At 57.6% G+C, this 19,330-nt stretch overlaps 1 protein-coding gene across 3 annotated transcripts; it reads right to left on the reverse strand.

The window, feature by feature from the left end:
• Window positions 1–962: 962 nt before the first annotated feature.
• PDLIM7 (PDZ and LIM domain 7) lies at window positions 963–16,924 on the reverse strand. Of its 3 annotated transcripts, none has more exons than XM_007463104.1 (13): window positions 16,853–16,924; window positions 15,799–15,904; window positions 11,900–12,051; window positions 11,789–11,819; window positions 10,795–10,811; window positions 10,396–10,532; window positions 10,200–10,236; window positions 9,139–9,200; window positions 8,755–8,992; window positions 7,579–7,759; window positions 1,675–1,795; window positions 1,462–1,577; window positions 963–1,306 (listed from the first exon to the last, which is right to left on the reverse strand). In XM_007463104.1, the coding sequence occupies exons 2-13, from the start codon at window positions 15,892–15,894 to the stop codon at window positions 1,220–1,222; spliced, it is 1,275 nt and encodes a 424-aa protein (XP_007463166.1). In that variant the 5' UTR covers window positions 15,895–15,904; window positions 16,853–16,924; the 3' UTR covers window positions 963–1,219. The 3 variants fall into 3 exon arrangements, with proteins under 3 accessions (XP_007463166.1, XP_007463165.1, XP_007463167.1); XM_007463103.1 differs by lacking the exon at window positions 10,795–10,811 and adding an exon at window positions 11,214–11,332; XM_007463105.1 differs by lacking the exons at window positions 963–1,306; window positions 1,462–1,577; window positions 1,675–1,795; ... (2 more) ...; window positions 9,139–9,200; window positions 10,795–10,811 and adding exons at window positions 9,597–9,969; window positions 11,214–11,332.
• Between the last annotated feature and the right edge of the window lie 2,406 nt (window positions 16,925–19,330).

Genomic DNA, 19,330 nt, shown 5'->3' on the forward strand with positions numbered 1-19,330 from the left:
AGTGGAGGGCACCAGCGGGAAGCAAGAGACCCCAGGGAAAGATGGGGCCACCGCCATAGCCTCCAGGTTTTGAGGTAGCAGACAGAAGTAAGCTTCCGAAGGATCATCCCTGGAGCATGGCACTCAGTGCCGGCCAGTCCCAGGACAGTGCAGCCAGCTTCCTGCCTGCCTTCTAGTCTGGCTCATGGCTCAGCAGCTGTGCGACTTTGGTCAGGTCTCCTAAGCTTTCATCTATAAAATGAGAATAACTGCAGGCACCTCACAGTGTTGCTGGGAGGATCACGTAACATGATGTGAGGAATGACTGGTATACTCCAGATGCCTAGCACAGCTGCCTGCCTTCCTCTCCTCACCTCTCATCCCAGGTCTCCACTCTGGGCTCCCTGGAACCTGTCACTGGATCCCGTCTCTGCCTTTTGGCTTGTTGCTCTTCTCTTCCCCTGAGTCCTGCCCCTCCTCCCAGTCTCTCTCCTTCTGTTCACCCCACTTACAGCTCTCGGGGCTTTTTCTACAACACAGACCTGAACACTTCTGTGCCCTGATCTCCCCACCGCCACCTTGCCCTCAGGAAGCAGTCCTGGCTCCTCGTCCTGGCACTTGTGGCTTTCCTGGACGGGAGGGCTGCCCTCTCCAGCCCCACCTTCTTTGCCTGCAGCATACGGATGGCAGCGGTCCCTCTAGGCCCTCACTGTGGTGTACTGTTTTCCACGTCCCATCCCTGAGGATGCCCCTCAACTCCTCTTCTCTGACCTCCACGCCAGGCCAGCCCAGGTGCCCCCCACTTCTGCGGGTGCTGGGCCCAGCACATGCGATTCCCCTTTGCCTCCTCCTGCTGACTGAGCATCCTCCGTGTCCCCATCACAGGACCACCAGGATGGTAAGCCCTGGAAAACTTAATCTCCACCCTGCTACGTGCCTCAGATCCCACCTTTCTTGATGCGTAGGGGGAAGCGCACACCGGACACAGCTGGATACAGGTTTATTGTGGCACTGGACGTGAAGAGGGGCCGGTGTGGCCAGCACCAGTGTGCGGAGGTGGTGGAGGGAGTGGGGGGAGGTGAAGCCAGTGGGCAGGGGCTCGGGGAACCGCAGGCTCAGGCCAAGAGTCGGGGTTGGGCAACTTTTGCTGGCCCTACCCAGAAATCTGGGGCGATGACTCCAGAACCAGCAACCCCTCCAGCTGGACAGGGCAGGGTGGGCAGCAGTGGGTGGGAGGGGCTCACACGTGGGAGAAGGCGTGGCTCTTGCAAAGGGGCTTGTCCTTCTTGGAGTAGAAAGTCTTTCCTTCCAGGTTGATCTGACATATCTGGGAACAGCCAAGGTCCAGTTACATGGGGTTGGAGGTGGCAAGAGGGACCCCTTCCCAAGCTCTTAGGAATCCCAGAGGCAGGGGTGGGAGGGAGGCTGATGAAGAACACAGGGCTCTGGGGGCGGGGCCTGAGTCGGAGGAGGGGCACTCACCGCGCACACGAAGCATGTATCGTGCCAGCTGAAGCCCAGCGCCTCCAGGAAGCGGTCCCCAGCATCGATCTTGAAGTCACAGCCTCGGCATTTTGTGCCAAACATCTTCTCATAGTCTGGAGACACACAGAGAGGAAGGGGACCCTGGGTTCTCCCCTGCCCGCGTCCCGCCCCCTCACCCAGCCCCGCCTCCTTGCCTGTTCCACCTGATACCTCGCTCGCAGTAGGGGGCCCCCTCCTCCATATAGAAGGCCCTGTTCCGAATGGGTGTCTTGCAGGCCGCACAGGTGAAGCAATGCACGTGCCAGGTCATCTTCAGGGCGTGCATGATCTCCTGGGAGGAAGCGACAGTCACTTGGCAGCTCAGCACCCTCCTCTCCAGAGCCAGGGACACAGGAAAGCAGGCTTGGGTCCTCTTTCTTTCAGGGTAAATGTTACGTCTGCACACGCATTGCTGCCACTTTCTTTCTCCAACCCTGAGGTCTCCCTGTGGCTGTCCACCACACCACGTCTAAAGCTCAGCTCCCAATCTCTGCACCCCAAACCTCTCGCATTCCTACAGCTGTCTCCATCTCAGTTGATGGCAACTCCATCTGCGTGAACCAAATTCCCTGCTTTCTCCCACACCTCACTTCAGGTCCACCAGGAAATCCTGCTGGGTCCACCTTCAAGATGCGTCCAGATTCTGACCACTTCTCACAGCCTCCCTGACGTGAGATGTGAGCCTTGGGCACCTCTGACCTGGAAGACTGCATGAAACTGGCTTCTGTGCTCCTCCCTCTGCCCTTACAGACTGATATCAACCTGTGCCAGGCCACATCCTTCTCTGCCCCAATTCCTGCTTAGTCCACATTTCTCTGAGCAAAAGCCAAAGCCCTGGGAAGGCCCCAGAGGCCAGCAAGTCTGGCCTCTGTCCCTCTGCTCTCCCCATATGGCCTCTCACCCCTGGTTGACACACCAGGCACACCGTCTTGGGGCTTCACACCAGCTGTCCCCTCTACCTGGACTGCTCTGCACCAGATACCTGCAAGGCCCACCCCTCACCTCCTTCAAGTTTCTGCTCAAAGGTCACCTTCGCCATGAGGCCCACTCTGACACCACCAGTTCATAGGCCAGCCCGCCTTCCCAAAGCTACACTCCCAATAGCGCTTTCCTTTTTTCCATAACATACTACCAGGTAATTTACCTATTTTGTCATTGCTTATTGTCTGCTCCCCACCCCCCTCTTCTTCCTGATCCAGTGTAAGGTCCAGGAGGGCATGAAATACCAACTGTTCTGTTAGTAGGTATATCCCAACAGTGCCTGGTCCATGGGTATGCATCACAAGTGCTCGTGAGTTGAGTTAACCTGCTCCACTGGAGGCCTGCCAAAGCAGAGGCTGCTGGTGGGCTGAGCTCTCCCTGGGGCTGGGACCCCCGGGCTAACCAGGGCAGCAGCATTCCTATCTGGAGCAGGCAGAAGGCAGTGTGGAGCCCAGAGGGGGGCAGATCTTTGGGTTCGGCCAGACCTTAGCTGTGTGGCTTGCCCAACGGCTTTACCTTCTCTTTACATTTGGCTCCTTCCCTTTTGAACTGAGAGCCTAATCCCAGCTTTGCATGAGTGTTGTAAAGATGGTCCCACGTCTAAAGCCAGGGGTCCCAGACCCAGTGCCTGCCAGGGCCAGGTGGGGACTGTGCTGTGGGAGAGCACCTGTTCTCCCTGCGGGGGTGGTGCTGACCACTTCATTCAGGAACGCCTGGAAGGCTCAGGTGGAAATGTAGGTGTTAAAGTCAAATCCAGTTTTTCAGTGTTGGCCATTAATTTAAAAATGAAACAATGTGGACCAAGTAAGACAAGACATAAGCGTGGGAAGCACCTAGCTCTCAGCTGGCCCGTGTGACCTCTGTAAAATCTGTCACAGGAATTCCCTGGCAGTCCAGTGGTTAGGACTCCATGCTCTCACTGCTGAAGGCCCAGGTTTGATCCCTGGTTGGGGAACTAAAATCCCACAAGCTGTGTGGAGTGGCCAAAAAAAAAAAAAAAAAAATTTGTCACATCTCACATATACCTTTCAACCACCCTGGCCAGGAAGTTACTGTCACCCCCATTTTAGTGAGGCCCAGAGAAAGTGACTTGCCCCAGGTCATACAGCCAATAGATGGTGGAAATGTGTTTTGAGCCCAAGTCTGGCTCGCTACAAAGCTGGCCCTTCCCACTGCCTGGTGTTGCCTCTTTGCAAGGATAAGACAAAGGGTTACCTTTCAAACCCTGGCCAGGAAGTTACTGTCACCCCCATTTTAGTGAGGCCCAGAGAAAGTGACTTGCCCCAGGTCATACAGCCAATAGATGGTGGAAATGTGTTTTGAGCCCAAGTCTGGCTCGCTACAAAGCTGGCCCTTCCCACTGCCTGGTGTTGCCTCTTTGCAAGGATAAGACAAAGGGTTGGGGGAAGGAACTTGGCTGTGAGCCCATAGAACATGGTCTTGGCAGGAGCATGGGGAGCCCAGAGCTGGGCCCAGTGGGAGCATGGGCAGGGAGGCAGGTCTCTGCCGGTATCCAGAAGAACCCGTGAGCCAGTGTTCCCTATCTTATGCCCAAAACTTCCTAAATCTATCTGCCTCTCCCATCCCACCATGCTGACCCAGGGCCAGCAGCTCAGTTCTCCTCTAGCTGTCTCCCCCTGCCCCAGGGAAGCTTGCCAGGCACACTGGCCTCAGCAGTCCCCAGCTCTGAACTTCTAACACGGCCCCTGCCCGCCTCTTCCGCCTCATCTCACACCCTCCCTGGGTGTTGCCTTGTGACACAGCTCTTTCCTCCTCTTGGAGCACTTTCCCCTGATCCTTCTCCAAGCTAATTCCTACTCATGTTTTAAGTTCAGCTTAGAGGCCACTTCCATCCACTCCTTCAAGTGTTAATTGACCACTTCCTATACACTGGGCACAGCATAATGTGTGAGCAAAACAGCCCTGGTCCCAACCCATGAAGTGCACCCTGGGGAAGAGATGGGACAACAGGACTGGAAGGTAGTGAGCAAACAGTGGGGAGCCTGGGCTGGTGGGGAGGGTGGGTATCAGGGAAAGTACCCCTGAGGAAGTGCTATTTGAGTCCCGGATGAGAAGAAATGAGGTAAAGAGTGCTAAAGTGTATTCCTAGCAGAGGACAGCCTGTGCAAAGGTCCTGTGGTGAAGGGAACAGCACACTGGCAAAATGGAGAAGCCCATGTGGCTGGAGCACAGAGTGAGGGGGGCTGGTGGTGAGTGGTGAGCCTTGAGAGCATAGTGTTCCAGAGGGTCCCCAGACCAGGGGACAGGTCCCCTCTAATGTGTCCCCTCCAACTCTGCTGAAACAACCTGATTGTCCTGTGTTTCTCTCCCCATGCTTCACTCTGAGCTCCGAGAGCAGGCATAGTCCCAAGCACCAGGCACAGGCAGAGCCCAAAGCACGTGGTAAATTGGGAAGGTTAGCTTCCTGCCCCATGGGAGGGTGAGGTAGGAGCTTCCTGGGGTCTGTCAGGCCCTGGAGTCCCTGCAAGAGGGGAAGCTGAGGGCCCTTGGGCCACACTGTGGAACCACTGGCCTGGGCTGGGGCAGGAACAGGGCTTGCCACCTTACTCTGGGCTTACTCTAGGACCTAGGAGCCAGTCAGGCTCCGTGAGCCTTGCCTCTTCATCTGCGGCCTGGGTGATAACCCTGCCCACCCAAAACTGGGGCAGGGAGGGACGAGAGTGCCGTGCAACACAGGCAGGGCCATCAGCGAACAGAAGGGCCTTGATCTGTGGGAAACAAACCCAGATGCCAGCTTAAGAAAGGTCCTGGGATCCAACCCGTTCTGCTAGAACAGTCCAACAGGGTATGGCCTAGGCTGGTGGAGAAATTACTGTGATCTTGGGCAAAATTTCCTCATCTATAAGATGAGAATAATCAAACTGACTTCGTAGTATGATTAGCTGGATGCCTACACATAGTAAATGACCCACAACACAAGACTGTGATAATATCCTTTCTTCCCTTCCAGTCTACTGATGGAACCCCCATTTTTTGCTGGGCACATATCTATACCAGACTATATTTCTCAGCCTCCCTTGCAGCTCAGTGTGGTCATGCGACTGAGTTCTGGGCAATGGGATGGAAGCAGAAGGGTTGGGTGGCAGCATCTTCTAAAGATGGCTCCCAAGAACCTTCTTCTCATTCCAACATCCTGCTGGTTGGAACGAGGAAATTTTGCCTGAAGCTCAAGCGGCACCTTGGACTACGAGTGGTAAGTAAGCCAATGTTGAGAATGTCCGAGAAACAAGATCCAGGAGCCTGGATCTGCCTACAAGTCCCAGATTGCCCACCTCTGGACTTTCTTAGGTGAGTAATAGCCACCATTATTTTTTCTATCACTTGCGGTCAAGGTAATCGTCACTAACATAACCATCGCTACAGAGCTCTCTAGCCACATCTGGAAGCTCTGCCTATGAATCCAGAAATGGGGAGAAGCATGAGCAGCAAGAAGAGCCCAAGCTGAAAGTCAGCAGTGCCTGGGGCTGCTCTGGCTCGGCCCTCATGCTCTGCAGCCTTGGGCAATTTCTGCCTCTCTCTGGACTTCAGTTTCCATACAGGTACAACTGAAACCCCCTCAACTTGTCACCCTGCCTGTTATGCTCCCCTTTCCTCAGGCTGCTGAGCCCCTGACACCCTCAGAGTCCCCTTCCTCTGTGTGAGCTCCTGGGGGCAGGGCCACGCCTGTCTCTTCACGAGGTGTCCCTAGCGTGGGGCATACTGCCCACACTCAGTAAAGAGAACGAATGGGAGAAGGTAGATAGTGCATCACTCTTAACCCATGACATGTGCTGACTCAAGTCCCACCCTCAAGCCCAGCTCTGGGTGGCAGCTAGGTTGCCCTGCAGGAGACGAGGCCAGGCTATGCTGCATATTTAGCCTCAGCGAGAAGAACAGCATTTTGAATCACAAGGTTTTGAGCCTAAACTTCTGGCTTTGCAAATCAATAGTCCTGTGTCCTTCAAGCCCATCTTCATCTTTCAGAGTTTCCCGTTTTCTTATGTACTAGGGGGGTGGCAGACACTGTGCATTAGCCTCCCAAAAGCCTGTCACAACCCCCTTCTCTTTTGCCTTTCTCCTTACAGAGGACAGAAGCTAAAATACTGGATTTGCCAGCTTCCCCCATGGCCCAGGTGCTCACAGGATAACAATTCCAACAACTGAGATAAAGATTCAAGTTCCTGGTTTTTCTTCCAGAGTCAAAAGGCAAAACCTCATTAAAGGAAAGCATCTGCCCCAACCATGATACAATACACTTGAGGACAAAGATCTACATGCTAAGGGTTTCGGAACTTAAAAAGAGGAAAAGACTAAAGGCATCCTTGAGCTGCTATTCCACCCCTGGAATTCTTGTGATTGAAGTAAATATTACCCCTTCTGTTTCAACCTCTGTAGTGGGGTTTTCTATTACCGAAGCTGAATGCAATCCCCACACAGCAGCCATCTCTTGTTTTGGCCTGACTAGCACTTACCTCCCTTCTTTGGGTAATGTCATCCTGGTTTTATTTTCAAGGAACCAGTCCTGTGGTTCAGGCAAGGCCACCAGACCCCACTCCAGGAGGGGGTGTCACCCAGGCCTGGCCAATTAGAGTCATGGGGCTTGGTTCAGAGATGGGCATCAGCACTGGGACTCTTTATACATCAACTGGCACAGAGATGCTCTCTTTCATTTTGTGGTGCTAACCTGGAGAGATGTAACCCTGGAGCCACTGTGGCACCATCTTTGCCGCTTTCTAGGGAAAAGCATGCTGGGAACTAAGCCAACAAAGATGAAACCAGAGGCAAGTAGTAGAAAGACTCCTGATGACCCCGGGATACGCATTCAGCTGGGCCTGAAGTTAGCACCCCTCAGCCTTTCTGATTATTTGCGCCAACACTCTCTTGCTTGAGCCCTTTTGAGTAGGATTTAGGTCATTTGTTAAGAGGATGCTGATTAATGAAAAGTAAGGTCAATATAGCAGCCCGACTGTTAGGCTGGTAAGGTTCCAATAGGCTCCTGCAGGGAGAGCTCCCAGGCTCAGGAGTTGCTCAACAACACTTCTCAACACTCAAGGGTCAGACTTGCCTTCCCAGCCACCCGCCAGCCCCACTCACGCCAGTGATCTTCTTCTTGCATTTGGCACAGCTGGGTGCATAGCGCACATCATAGCAGGGCGGGCAGAAGATGGCGCCCTTTTCCTCGAAGAAGCCACCCTCTTCCAGGACCTTCCCACACTGACTGCACACAAACTCCTCGGGGTGGTACGCGTGGCCCAGTGCCACCAGGTAGCGGCCCCTGGCGGGAGGCAAGGGCAGTGAGCGGGAATGGATGCAAACGAAGTCGGGGTTCCTGGCCAGAACCCCACGGGGTTTACCCAACACCTACTATGAAGCCTTGAAGGGAAAGTTCATTCTCTCCATCTCCAAATAGGGGAGAAACAGGCTTGGGGGGTGACTTGCCCAAGGTCACACAGCAAGAGAGACAAAGCTGCACTGTTTTGATGACAGGAGATGAGGGAGAGGGGCAGTGTTGGAAAAGGGAGGAAGGTTACACTGGGTGAGAGCTGCTGATTTGGGCCTAATAAGTTGAACCCAGGGAATTGGTGCCCTGGTGGGGGCAGGAGGCCTGGAGTGCCTGTGAGTCCTGAAGACCAGTGGGCACTTGAGCTGAGCCTGGTGCCCACCCTGTCCTGCTTGCCTGTTCCATCTGACCTGGGGAGGGCCCTGCAGGTCCCAGAGAAATGGGGATGTCTGAAGGAGGGTGTGCTTCACAGAGCCTAAGAGCTGACAGGAATCTAGAGCAGTGCAGGGCCTGGGATGAGAACTACGAAGGCACACTGTCACACTGATTCTGGGGGGCTGTGTGACTCTGCTGGGCCCCGGGTAGCAGTGCAGAGAGGGAGGGACTTCAGAGGCTTAGCGGAGAGAGACAGAGTGAGCAGGAAGGAGAGAGGCAGAGGGGCTGGGAAGGGGAGGCCCTTCCTTGCCCAGAGAGCAGCGAGTCTAGGGCTGCAGCTTGGATGTGTCATTGGCACTTCCTCCATTTTACCAGGACAAATGCTGAACAGAGGCTAATGATGGGTGGGCTGCGGGTAACGAGTGCGGGATTCAGAATCTGAGGAACCAGCCCAGGTCCCTATCCTCACTCCAATAGGGAACCGAATCCTCATCCTCCCGCAGGGGTGGCTGAGATGAGTGGGGAGACAGATGGGGGAGCAGAGATCAGAAAGACACCAGGGCTGGACTTGAGGTCAGGAAAGACCACGGTAGGAAAGGAACAGGGCCACCCACCGGATGACCTTGTGGCACTGGTGGCACACGGGAGTCTTGCCATTGCTGCCACCGCCGCCTCCAGGGCCCCCTCCAGCGGCAGCCTGCACAATGGAGGTGCGGTTCTGCATGGGCGTGGGTGTGGCTGGCTGGGTGTGCCGGGTCAGCACCGTGCTGGTCTTATCCGGGGCATAGCGCTCGGCGAACGCAGGATCCACAGCCCAGGGCGGGCGGCTGGTGGGGCTGGGGGTGGTAGGGCCTGCCAAGGCCAGGAAAGTGACTCCAGGGGGGTGCCCAGGGACGCCACAGGACCGTGGGGAGACCCCGGGGCAGCTTGGAGGGGCCCACCCCCATGCCTCTGGAGGCTACCCACCCTTCCCCAGGCCCGAGCCCACTCTCTCTCACCAGGCCAGGGTTCCTGGGGTGTAGCTGAAGCTGGGGCTGGGGCTTCTGTCCTGGGCACCTGGCTGTAAGATCTGCCATTCAAGGCCCTGCACGGCTAAGGCTCCTGGCATGGCTCCACCCCCCAACCTTGGTCCTGCTGGCCCCATGGGAGATGCGTGGGTGCATGAAAGCTGCTGGGTTGGACTCCAGGTCCCACTGGGGTAGGGGTGGGTAGGGCAGCTTCTCCTAGCCAGGGTCCAGCTGGCTGGTCTGTGGCACAGGGCTGGGAGATGGAGCAGGGCTCTCACTTCTGGGGCAACTCTTGGGTCTCCTTCTGATGGCAGGGCCCCCTTTTCTGGGTACCCCCACCCACTGAGACCCAAACTGGCAGGGCCCATACTGGATCTTATCCATCTAACACCCCCTTACCCCCAAATGCAAACCAAGCCTACAAAGATAGAAGACAGAGGCAGAAAAAGCAGGGCCGAGCATATTTATTTTCTTGCCTAAGGCAGCACAGACCTGGCAGACAGCAGTACCATAGGGCAAAGAGTGAAGACAGTGTCAGATGGAGCCAGGCCCTGTGCCAGGAGGGCAGCCGAGGCCAGGCCAGTAGGAGGCTCAGTCCAGGGGCAGGAAAGGGAGGGGTGAGGTAGGCAGAAGCTGGAGGCACCAAGGGTGGGGGGGGCAGGCGGTGCCTGGGAGGAGGAACAGAAAGAGGAGGCAGAGAGGGCAGCCGGCCGGCGAGGGCCAGGCTACGACTGCACGTTGAGCACGTGGGCAGAGCGCTGGTGGTGCCAGTCCCGGAGGCGGGTGTAGCGTGGGCTCTGCAGCTCCAGGACATACTTTTCCCTGAGGGGCAGAGAGAGAAGGAGGAGAAAGTGGAAGGAAGGAGAGATGGAAAGGAGGAAGGGAGGAAGGGAGGAAGGGAGGAAGGGAGGAAGGGAGGAAGGGAGGGAGGACTGAAGAAAGGAAGGAGAATGGAGAAGCCTGGCTAGGGATGGCCAGGAGCAGACACAGGATGGTGGGTGGAATGGGAGAGGCAGGAAGTGAGAAAGAGGGGCTGGAGCTCGTCCTGTTACCTTGATTTCTTCAGATGCTCCTCATCCGGGTCTTGCACTGAGGGCAGAGGCAGGCATTGACCAAGAGCAGACAGAAGGCCACCCCAGCCCTGAGCCCTGGCAGAGGGTCACCGGGTGCTGGAGCAGGGTCCAGCTAAGCCCAGGCCAGGGTTGGGGGCCAGGAAGAGAGTCTGCCCTGCCCTGGGATGGCACTTACTGAACTCGGTGCCCGTGAGGTGGGCGAGAATGCGAAAGGAACGGGACTGGCCTGTCCCAGGCCTCGGCCGCCAGTCCTCCGTGTCCTCCATCAGCCGCTGCTTGCTGGCGTCTGGGACCAGCGGTCGGAGCGGCTGTCTGTGGGGAGGGTGTGGCTCAGAACCTCATGCTGGGGTGGGCAGCGGGGGCAGCCCCTCCCCAGATTTGGTACATGTGGGCTACGGTGATGGCAGAGTGGGGAAGGGCAAGGCCAGGGCCCTGCTGGGTGGGAGGTTGGATAGGTAAGTGAGAGGGGAGGAGGCCAATCAAGGTGAGAGGAGGGCAGCCAGGGTGGGGAGGGGCCACCACCCAGAGTGCCAAAAGGAAGAAAGAGAGGGACAGGCAGAGGGGGCTCACTAACTTGTCAGGGGTCTGCACCTGTGAAGGAAATAGACACATGGACAGATAAAGGGACAAAGAAATAGACAAGGGGAGGAAGAAAGACGGCAAGGGGTCAGAATAGCTTGAGGCAAGGCTGCACTGAGCGTCTAGGGCTCAGACGGCCCGACACTAAACCCCAACCCCAGGCTACCAGCGAGGGAGCGCTGCCTCATTCAGAGCCTCCAGGAGGACAGTGCCCAGGCAGGAGCCACACCCTCAGAGGGGCCCTGTGCCTGCAGTCCCCGCCCTGGCCGCCAGGGGTCGCTGCCGCACGGTTCCGGCCGGGCTGGGGCACAGCGCAGACTGAGCAGCAGCGGGCAGCGGGCGGGCGTGGGGCTGTGGACAGATGGCGTGGGCGGTGGGCGGGCAGGAGGGATGTGGGCGGGCAGGTGGACGTACCCATTCTGCTGCGGGGCGCTGTCAGCGGGCTGGGGGGCCCCAAAGGGCCGGGCCGTCTTGTTGAGGGAGGCGCTGGGTACAAAGGTGTACCGCGGGGGGTCCGCGGCGGGGGCCAGGGCCTGGGCGGAGACAGAGCGGGCAGGGCGGGCAGGGGCGGGGACCTGGCTAGAGTGGGGTGACCCCCTGGCGCGGAGAGGGCTGCGGCGCTCCAGCCCCACCCCCACACATCTGGCCTGAGGCTACGAGGAAGGGGCGACTCGGGTTTCAAGGGGCCCATTTGGGAGCAATGATCTCAGCCCACGCGGCCCGAGAGCGAGGGCGGACTAGTGCAGCTTGCAGCACAGGCCCGGCGGGAGGCAGACAGGCAGACGGACAGACAGGCAGATACGCGTGGTACCCTGACCGTGCGGCAGCCCCCGGCTCAACTCCCAGTCCCCAGACTCCCCAGCTCTGGCCTCCACCCTCTACTCCCGGCCAGGGATGGGGGTACCAAGGCTGCACCAGGGAGGGCAGGTCAGCCTGGACGTCCAATCCCACCCCGCCTGCCACCCAGATGTCCCAAGACCCTCACATACCATCTGCGGTTTGCTCTGAGGCGGCTGGGCCCTAAAAGAGAAGGGAAAGGGGTGTTGATGGGCAGCCCCAATGGCATGCCCACCTGCCAGGCCTGCTCAGCGCCCGCATACCTGCTGAGACCCAGGCTGAGGTGCTCCCCGCAGGCACGGATCTTGTTCTGGGCTTCGATGTGTGTGAGGCCCCCCGCATTCTCGCCATCAATACTTAGCACCCAGTCGCCCACGGCCACACCGGCCTGCGCAGCTTTACCTCCAGGAGTGAGCTATGGAGAGACAGAGGATCATGGAGGCCCAAGGCTCTGCAGGCCAAACTCAGGCCAACAGCAGCCAACCCTGCCTTTCCTTAGCTGCCCCACTTGCAGAACCCAGAGGCTTCTTCATTCAACATATTTCTGGGCAGCTGCTGCATACTAAAGCCATCTGGAAGGGGGTGGGGCTCACCTGAGCGTCACCATTGCCCCAATCACCCTGCTTATTTATTTGTTCACCTCCAGGGACCCTCCCCACAGTCCAGAAACTGCTGACATCAACAAGCAGCCACCTTCAGGCTAAAACCCAAGCTTCTCAGCTCCAGCCGCAGCCTTTTGAGGCCCCTGCTGGCCTCTCTCCCAGGCCATTCCACCCACCAGACATGCCCTCTGGCTTGTGTGTGTGGCATGTACCTCCCTGAGCACTGTTGGGTGCTCTCATTGACCTCTTACATTCCTAGCACCCTGTCCTGGGGCCATCAGCAGGGATCTACCGGAACACTTCGAGCACCAGGAATAGGCCCCATCACCTCTAGGTTCCCGGTGATCAGTGTGACTGAATGGGGTCCAAAATGTCAGCTGGGGCTTCATAGGTTGTAAATAAATGTGGATGTCACCCCCAAGCCCTCAACCGCCACATCACCCTCTGCCCCCAATCCTTCAGGCTCTGAGTTGTGAATCCCTGGTTCCCATGGCAAATGAGAAGCAATACTAGGCTGGAAGGAATGGTCACCACCAGCATGAGCTGAAACCATCAGGATGACTTCTGGGAAGTGGTGGGCTTTGGCGAAAGGAGAGTGGGGTGGGCTGCCTATGGTGTGAGAGAGTCCAGCTATTTACGAAGGCCTCAAATGCTGGAAGGAACCAGGATTTGGCCTTGAGATTAGGAGGAACCAACAGCAGTTTTAAGGCCCAGGGTGGGGTATTTGCCAGGGTCCACATAGAGGTGACCCTGAAGAACCCCACTGGGCCCTCCCAGCCCTCTAGCCTAGTGGCAGCAACACAGGCAGGAGTGGCACTGCTCTTCATAAGTCTAAGCCCACAGGGCTGCCTGGCCATCTGGCAAGGGGCCTGGCATTGAGCAGGCTTGTGGGGAAGTGCTGGGAGGAAGATTCACAGTGAGATTTGAGGGGTACAGGCTGCCTGTGGCCCCATGAGGCTCATCAGGTAGGCTGATGCTCAGACTCAGTTGAGGCAGGGAGAGAGGAGGTAAGGGGTTCCAGACAGATGGCAGAGGGACCAGATGCAGAGACTAATGGCACTAGGGCAAGAAGGGAGAACTGGGTTTGATGGCTCTATTTCATGCTTGGGAAGTTAGAAGGGTAAGACAGCTGGGTGGCCCTTTCTTCACCTGCTAAATGGTAATAGCAGCCTACGTTTATTGAGTACCTAGTACTGCCACACACTGAATCCTTCAACAACCCCGTGGAGTAGAGTCTGGGAATATACCTATTTTACACGTGGAAAAACAGAGAGGTTAAGTAACTTGCTTCAAGTTGCCCAGCTAGCAACTCAAGAGGCAAGGCCAGGACCCTGACGCTAAGGCCCCACCCTACCAGGCCATCTCTGCTGAGAGCTAGGGCCCAACTCAGAGGTCAGCCCTCTGGCTGGAAAGACCCCCTGACCTCCTAGCTGGGTTTAGGGCTTGGATCCCCTACTTACGTCTAGTCCAATCCAACCCCTTATAATGGGCATGGGGAAGTGACGCCCTTGCAAGGAAGTGACTTACTCAAGGTTGTGGTGAGTCAGTAGAAGGGAAACCTGGTCTGGCCACTCCCTACCCACACTGGCTGGCTCCTGCGAGGTGTGGGCTAAGCCTGAGGTGGGGGGTCTCAGGTTGAGCAGGAGCAGTTGGCTCCCAGAGAGGGGATGGGGAGCTGGGGACTACTTCCTTCTCTGGAGTGAGGAGGATAGGAAGCACAGGAGGGATAGGGGAGTGATCAGAGAGGTGGAGACAGAAGCAGAAGCGGGGGGCGGGGGGGGGGCGGGGGGGTGTGGTGTGTCTGGAGAGAGAAGCAAGAGGGCCCAAGGGACCAAGGAGGGGAAAAGCCAGGGGGCTGGACACTGCATGGAGTAGGGGGTGAGTCAGCCTGAGGGCTCCACTGAGCAGCCCAACCCCCAAGTCCCAGACATTACCTCATCTCCCAGGGCCAGGCCTACAGCCAGCCCTAGCCCCTCCCTGCCCCCCTCCATGCTGGGGTCAGGAGAGAGAAAGGGTGCCAGCAGAGCTCAGAAAAGACCACCCCACACACCCACCCACCAGGGCCTAGGTCCAACTCCAGGGATGGGCTCGGCTAGTGGCCCCACCCACATGCTGGGGCTGCTGACAAGGGAGCCTGGGCTCAGAGTGCCCCCAACAGGCCACATCTGAAAGTCCACCCCTTAGGCTACTTTGTTGCCCATCCCCACCAATGAAGAAACTGAGGCTCAGAGGTCAGCCAAGGTCCCAGCCACGTTGGCCAGCACTTTCCCAGGGAGGGGAGTATAGGGTAGGTTTCCAGGGCTGGCAAGACTTGAGAACTGGGTGTGGGGTAGGTGTATGTGGTAGGGACACCACTGCCCTTGGCTACCTTGCTGGTAGGGCAGCTTCCAGGGAACCCTGTGGAAGGGTCCCTGGGAACAGTGACTGCCTGCCTGCCCTGGCCACCAAGCCCAACTCTGACAGACTCTGCCTTGGGGCCCCCTCTAGCTGGGCCCTCTGGCCCCCTCCAGGCTGTGCTTGCCCTGGGCTTCCTGCCAATAGCTGCCTGCCCACCAGGAGCCTGGGTGGGCCTCTCTGGACAAGCGGATATGGTGACAGGAAGTCCCCACCCCCTCCTGACCCCCAGGCCACAGTCAGAGACACCAACCCAAGGGCTGGCCTCGTGCTCTCAGTGCAGGCAGTTTGTTCTATGTCCCACAACTGACCCCACAGCTGGAGCCACAGCGTGGTGGCGATCAGCTGAGGGGCCCACTCATGGGGTTCAGGGGTCCAGGCCTAGGCCAGCTTTTTTCCAGCTCTGCAGACTCCAGCCACCAGTTGGCCATCCCAGCATGGGACTGCATTCTTGGGCTTATAAGGCAATCCCCCTGCCATAGGGAGGAGCCAGCCCTCAGCTCCGCCCCCACCAGAACAGGCTCTTGGGAGTTGAAGTCACAGCCCTAGGGCCCGGTCCCAACCCCTGCTTGGGGTCAAAGGCCACTGCATCCTGAATGGGACCAGTGGCTGGGATAAAGGTCCTCACATAGGCTGGGGAGAGGCAACCCACCCACCCACAAAAACTGCAGGCCATCCCTGTGCCTGAATTCCAATCCCTGCTTTGCCATGGAATCGCTGAAGGAGCCCCTTCACCTCTCCAAGTTATCTCAGCTGGATAAACAGGATGACAGTTGCTATTCCTTGGGTGGCAATGAGGATGAAGTGAGATCCTGCAGTCAGAGTGCCCTGCCTGGGGTCCAGCTCCAAGCATTGCTCCCTGAAGCAGCTTAGACCCTTCCTGGAGAGCCCTCCTCCAGAAATGGCATCTCCCTGAGCCTTGAAGGTGGCCCCAGGAGTTTCGTGGACTGGCATCAGGTACAGTGCAGTGCTGTGGAAGTGTGGGAGCTCCTTTCCCAGTATCTGCCTAGTTGGGAGTCCTTGTGGCAGGAGCCCACATCTCTGGACCTGGACACCTCCTGGCCTACTGGCCTCAGCTCACTCCTGCTCAGACTCCTCCCATCACTCACTGGAGATCTGAGCACCCAAAGATTCCTGAAGGAGCCCCTGCCTCAACCTAGGCTCACCCGGGAGATGGAGAGGGGCACATTGAAGTCCTTGCCCCCCTGCAGCCGGAAGCCCCAAGGTGCTGGCCCCTCTAGCACCACCTTGAAGGAATCCATGGTGCCGCTCCTGAGAGGAGAGAAAAGGTGAGTGATGCATAGTGGGTGCACAGGCAGACCCATCACAGGACACCAGCCTCGGACTAGTGCCAGGCAGGCATGGGCAGACGCTGAGCACACCCAGGGGGAGGGTAGGCGGGCACCTTGTTAGGTTTGGCTGGGCTACTAGCTGTCAGACCTCACTTTAGAAAGACAGGGGCAACCCCCCTTCCCTAAAGAACTGGGAGGGTGAGGGGAGCCCGCATCCAGTCTTGAGGCTCCTCTCATCCAGGAGTGGATCGCAGGGCTAATTTGGCACGGCCTCCTCCCAAGGCAACCTTGAGCCTCGGACTGGACGGCAAGGCCAGTCCGGGGCCGGCGCTCCTCTCCCCCGCCCCCAGGTCCCGGCAGGCAGGCCTCAACTGCAGCCTGCTCGGACTATATAAGGCGTGTAAGCTGACACTGTGCGGAGAGCCAGCGGAGGGAGCACACAGGGGCTTCGGACGCGAGGGGGAGGGGTGGGGAGGGAGGCGGCTGGAGCGGGTCCTAGCCATTCCAGGCCCAGTCGAAGCTGCTGGGAGCCAGGGCGGGACCCCTGGGCGCTAGGGGGGGACTGCGCGGGGGCGCGGCCCCTGCGGAGGCTGGTGGGGGCTGGGACTCCAAAGCGTGGCCAGGAAGGGGATTCATCCTGGAGCTCAGTGGGGGTGGTGCCTCCCACACAGGCCTGCTACCATCCAGACGTGACTCAGTTTCTCCCGCCCGGGCCCCATGCACTGGCCGAGTCCGGGGAGTAGGGAGCGGCGCAGGCGCCAATCAGCCCCGCCGCAGCCGGCTTTGCCGCAGGAAGGCGGGGGTAGGGGCTCCGGCCCACCGGAGGAAGCGCAGAGCTGGCTAAGACCCCCAGTACCTCCTGTGGTCCCCAGTAGGCCTCTGCTCCCCGCCTGGTCCTGCCCGAGACGCCCCGCGCTGTCGCATGTACCTGCCCGGCCCCGCCGGGGCGCTGCTCTGCGGCGATCTCCAAAGAGCAGCGCTGGGATCCGCCGCCCGAGTTCTGACCCCGCCCCCATGGCCGCCGTCCTTTTTGAGCCCGCGTAAGGGGGCGGAGCCAGATACCACGCCTCTGTCAGAGTCACGGCCTCTCGGGCGGTGGGAAGCCCCACCCAATCCTTCCGCTCCGCCCAATCACGAAGTCCCATCTCGCTTTGAGCTGTAAGACACGGCCCTCGGGGCCTGGACGGGGCCTGGACTGGGACTGGGCTGCTGGACACCTTCCTTACCCCGGAGCCCCACCCGCCGTTCTCCTGGCCCCTTGCGCCTCCCGTTGGAGGAATGAAAAGAAAGCCGCCTTGGAAACCAGACAGATCTGGACCTCAGTCATCTCTGAACCTTAGTTTCCAACTCGGAAAAATGGGACAATAATACTCGCCTCTCAGGGCCGCCGTGAAGATAGGCACAGTTTGGAGTAAGGCACAGCCATTGGCGGCTCCAGAATTTCTAAATCGGACGGATTTGGTAGAGAGTTGTGTGGGGGGTACCTCGAGGTGGGGTTAGTGGAGGAGGACACAGGGGAGCTTGAAGTTAAGTTTGCAGAACACTCCACCGAAGGCAGAAAATAATGGCAGCGGACGGAGGTGGAAGGGCCCTTGGCTCGGCCCCGATCCTGACCTGTGGGCCCCGCCCTGACTGCTACCCCCGACCCCCGGCAGTCAGCAGCCTGGGGCCCTGCAACCACGGCTCAGCGCTGACTGTCGCGATGGGCTGTGTCCTGGTATCCCGCTGCAGAGCGGGCCGCGCCTCCAATGGTGGTGTCAGCGTCCCCACTTTGCCCCAGTGCTCAGCCCCGGCAGCTAAGCGCAGGCGGCGGGGGAAATTGAGCAGGGACCGAAGTGTGTGGGTGGACGAATAGGCGTTCACCCAACTCCTTTTAGGGCATGGCCCATGCTATTCTCCCCGCTCCACCATCATCTTCTGCATCACCCCCTCACTACAGAAACCGGTGTAAGCGTTCTCATCTTTAAAGAAATTCTCTCTTGATCCCACATCCCTCTCCAGCTATCTCTCTTTTATTCTACTCCCCTTGAGAGTAAAATTCCTCTGAGTTGTCTATCGCCCTGCCACCCTTGCTTTCCTCCCGTTCTCTCTTGAACCCACTCCAGTCAGGCTCTTGTCCCCACCAGTCCTCTGAATTAATTCCCTCTTCAAAAGGTCTATAATGACTTCCAGGTTATCAAATCAATGGTGGTTTCTCAGCTTTCCTCTTACCCTGTCTAGGAGCAGCTCTGGTCCAGGTGCACTCCCTCTTCCCCATGGCTTCATGCCTTCCTCCTGCCCCACTGACTGCTCCTTCTCCACCTCCTTTGGCAGCGTCTCATTTACTTCTCAAAGTGGCCATCAGATATTTCCCCTCTACATTCACTCTCTGGGACCCCATCCTGTTCTGTGGCTATCAATAACACCTACATGCCAAAGACTCCCAACTGACATGTCCAGCTCTGGCCTTCCTCCAAGAACCCCAGACTCTAGTATCCAACAGCTTGTCAAACCTTGGATATCTACTAGATATCTCAAATCATCATGTCCCAATTTAAACTTGCAATTTCCCTAGCTCCCTAACTCCTTCCTCACCTCGGTTAAACAAAACAAAAAACAAAAAAACAAAACAAAAAAAACCCCGCAATACTATTCATCTGCCTGGTCCAGTAAAAATTATGGTTTTCCTTCCTTTATCTTCTGTGTCATACATCAGATTCTGCAAATTCCACCTTCACAATCTGTTCCACACCTGGCTTCCATGGTTGTCCCTGACACTTGTCTCATGCCTGGATGTCTTAACAGTCTCCTGATAGAGCTCCCTGCTTCTACCCTTACCCAGTCCAGAGTCTTCTCCATGCAGCAGCCAAAGTGGTATTTTTATTTTTATTTATTTTCTTAAAAGATGTATTTATTATTGTATTCATTTATTTTATTTATTTTTGGCTGCATCTGGTCTTAGTTGCGGCACGCAGGATCTTCATTGAGGCATGCAGGGTCTTTAGTTGCAGTGCGCGGGCTTCTCTCTAGTTGCGGTGCAGAGGCTCCAGGGCGTGTGGGCTCTGTAATTTGTGGCACACAGGCTCTCTAGCTGAGGCGCACGAGCTCAGTAGTTGTGGCACACGGGCCTAGTTGCTCCGCGGCATGTGGGATCCCAGTTCCCTGACCAGGGATCAAACCCACGTCCCCTGCATTGTAAGGTGGATTCTTTACCACTGGACCACCGGGGAAGTCCCCAAAGTGGTATTTTTAAAGCAGAAATCACACCACATCACCCACAGCTTTTAGCATTCCAGGGGGCTGGCATTGTGCTTAAAACTAAAGTCTTTCAGACATACATGACACTGATAAACTGGGTCCACCCCCCATCACTCTCCCCCTCGCTCACTCCACTCTAGCCACTCTGGCCTGCTCACTAATCCTCCAA

Source organism: Lipotes vexillifer, unplaced genomic scaffold (genome assembly GCF_000442215.2).
Source record: "Lipotes vexillifer unplaced genomic scaffold, Lipotes_vexillifer_v1.1 scaffold514, whole genome shotgun sequence".
Lineage (NCBI taxonomy): Eukaryota > Metazoa > Chordata > Mammalia > Artiodactyla > Lipotidae > Lipotes > Lipotes vexillifer.

What these genes read in the sequence shown, in the direction of transcription:
- PDLIM7 (XM_007463103.1), bottom strand. Translation starts at nt 15,894, where the DNA reads ATGGATTCCTTCAAGGTGGTGCTAGAGGGGCCAGCACCTTGGGGCTTC. An exon ending in CTCAGAGCAAACCGCAGATG is followed by an intron (nt 11,333 to 11,788) that starts GTATGTGAGGGT and finishes GTCTCCGCCCAG; the next exon opens with GCCCTGGCCCCCGCCGCGGA. An exon ending in GCAAGAAGAAGATCACTGGC is followed by an intron (nt 1,796 to 7,578) that starts GTGAGTGGGGCT and finishes GCTTCCTCCCAG; the next exon opens with GAGATCATGCACGCCCTGAA.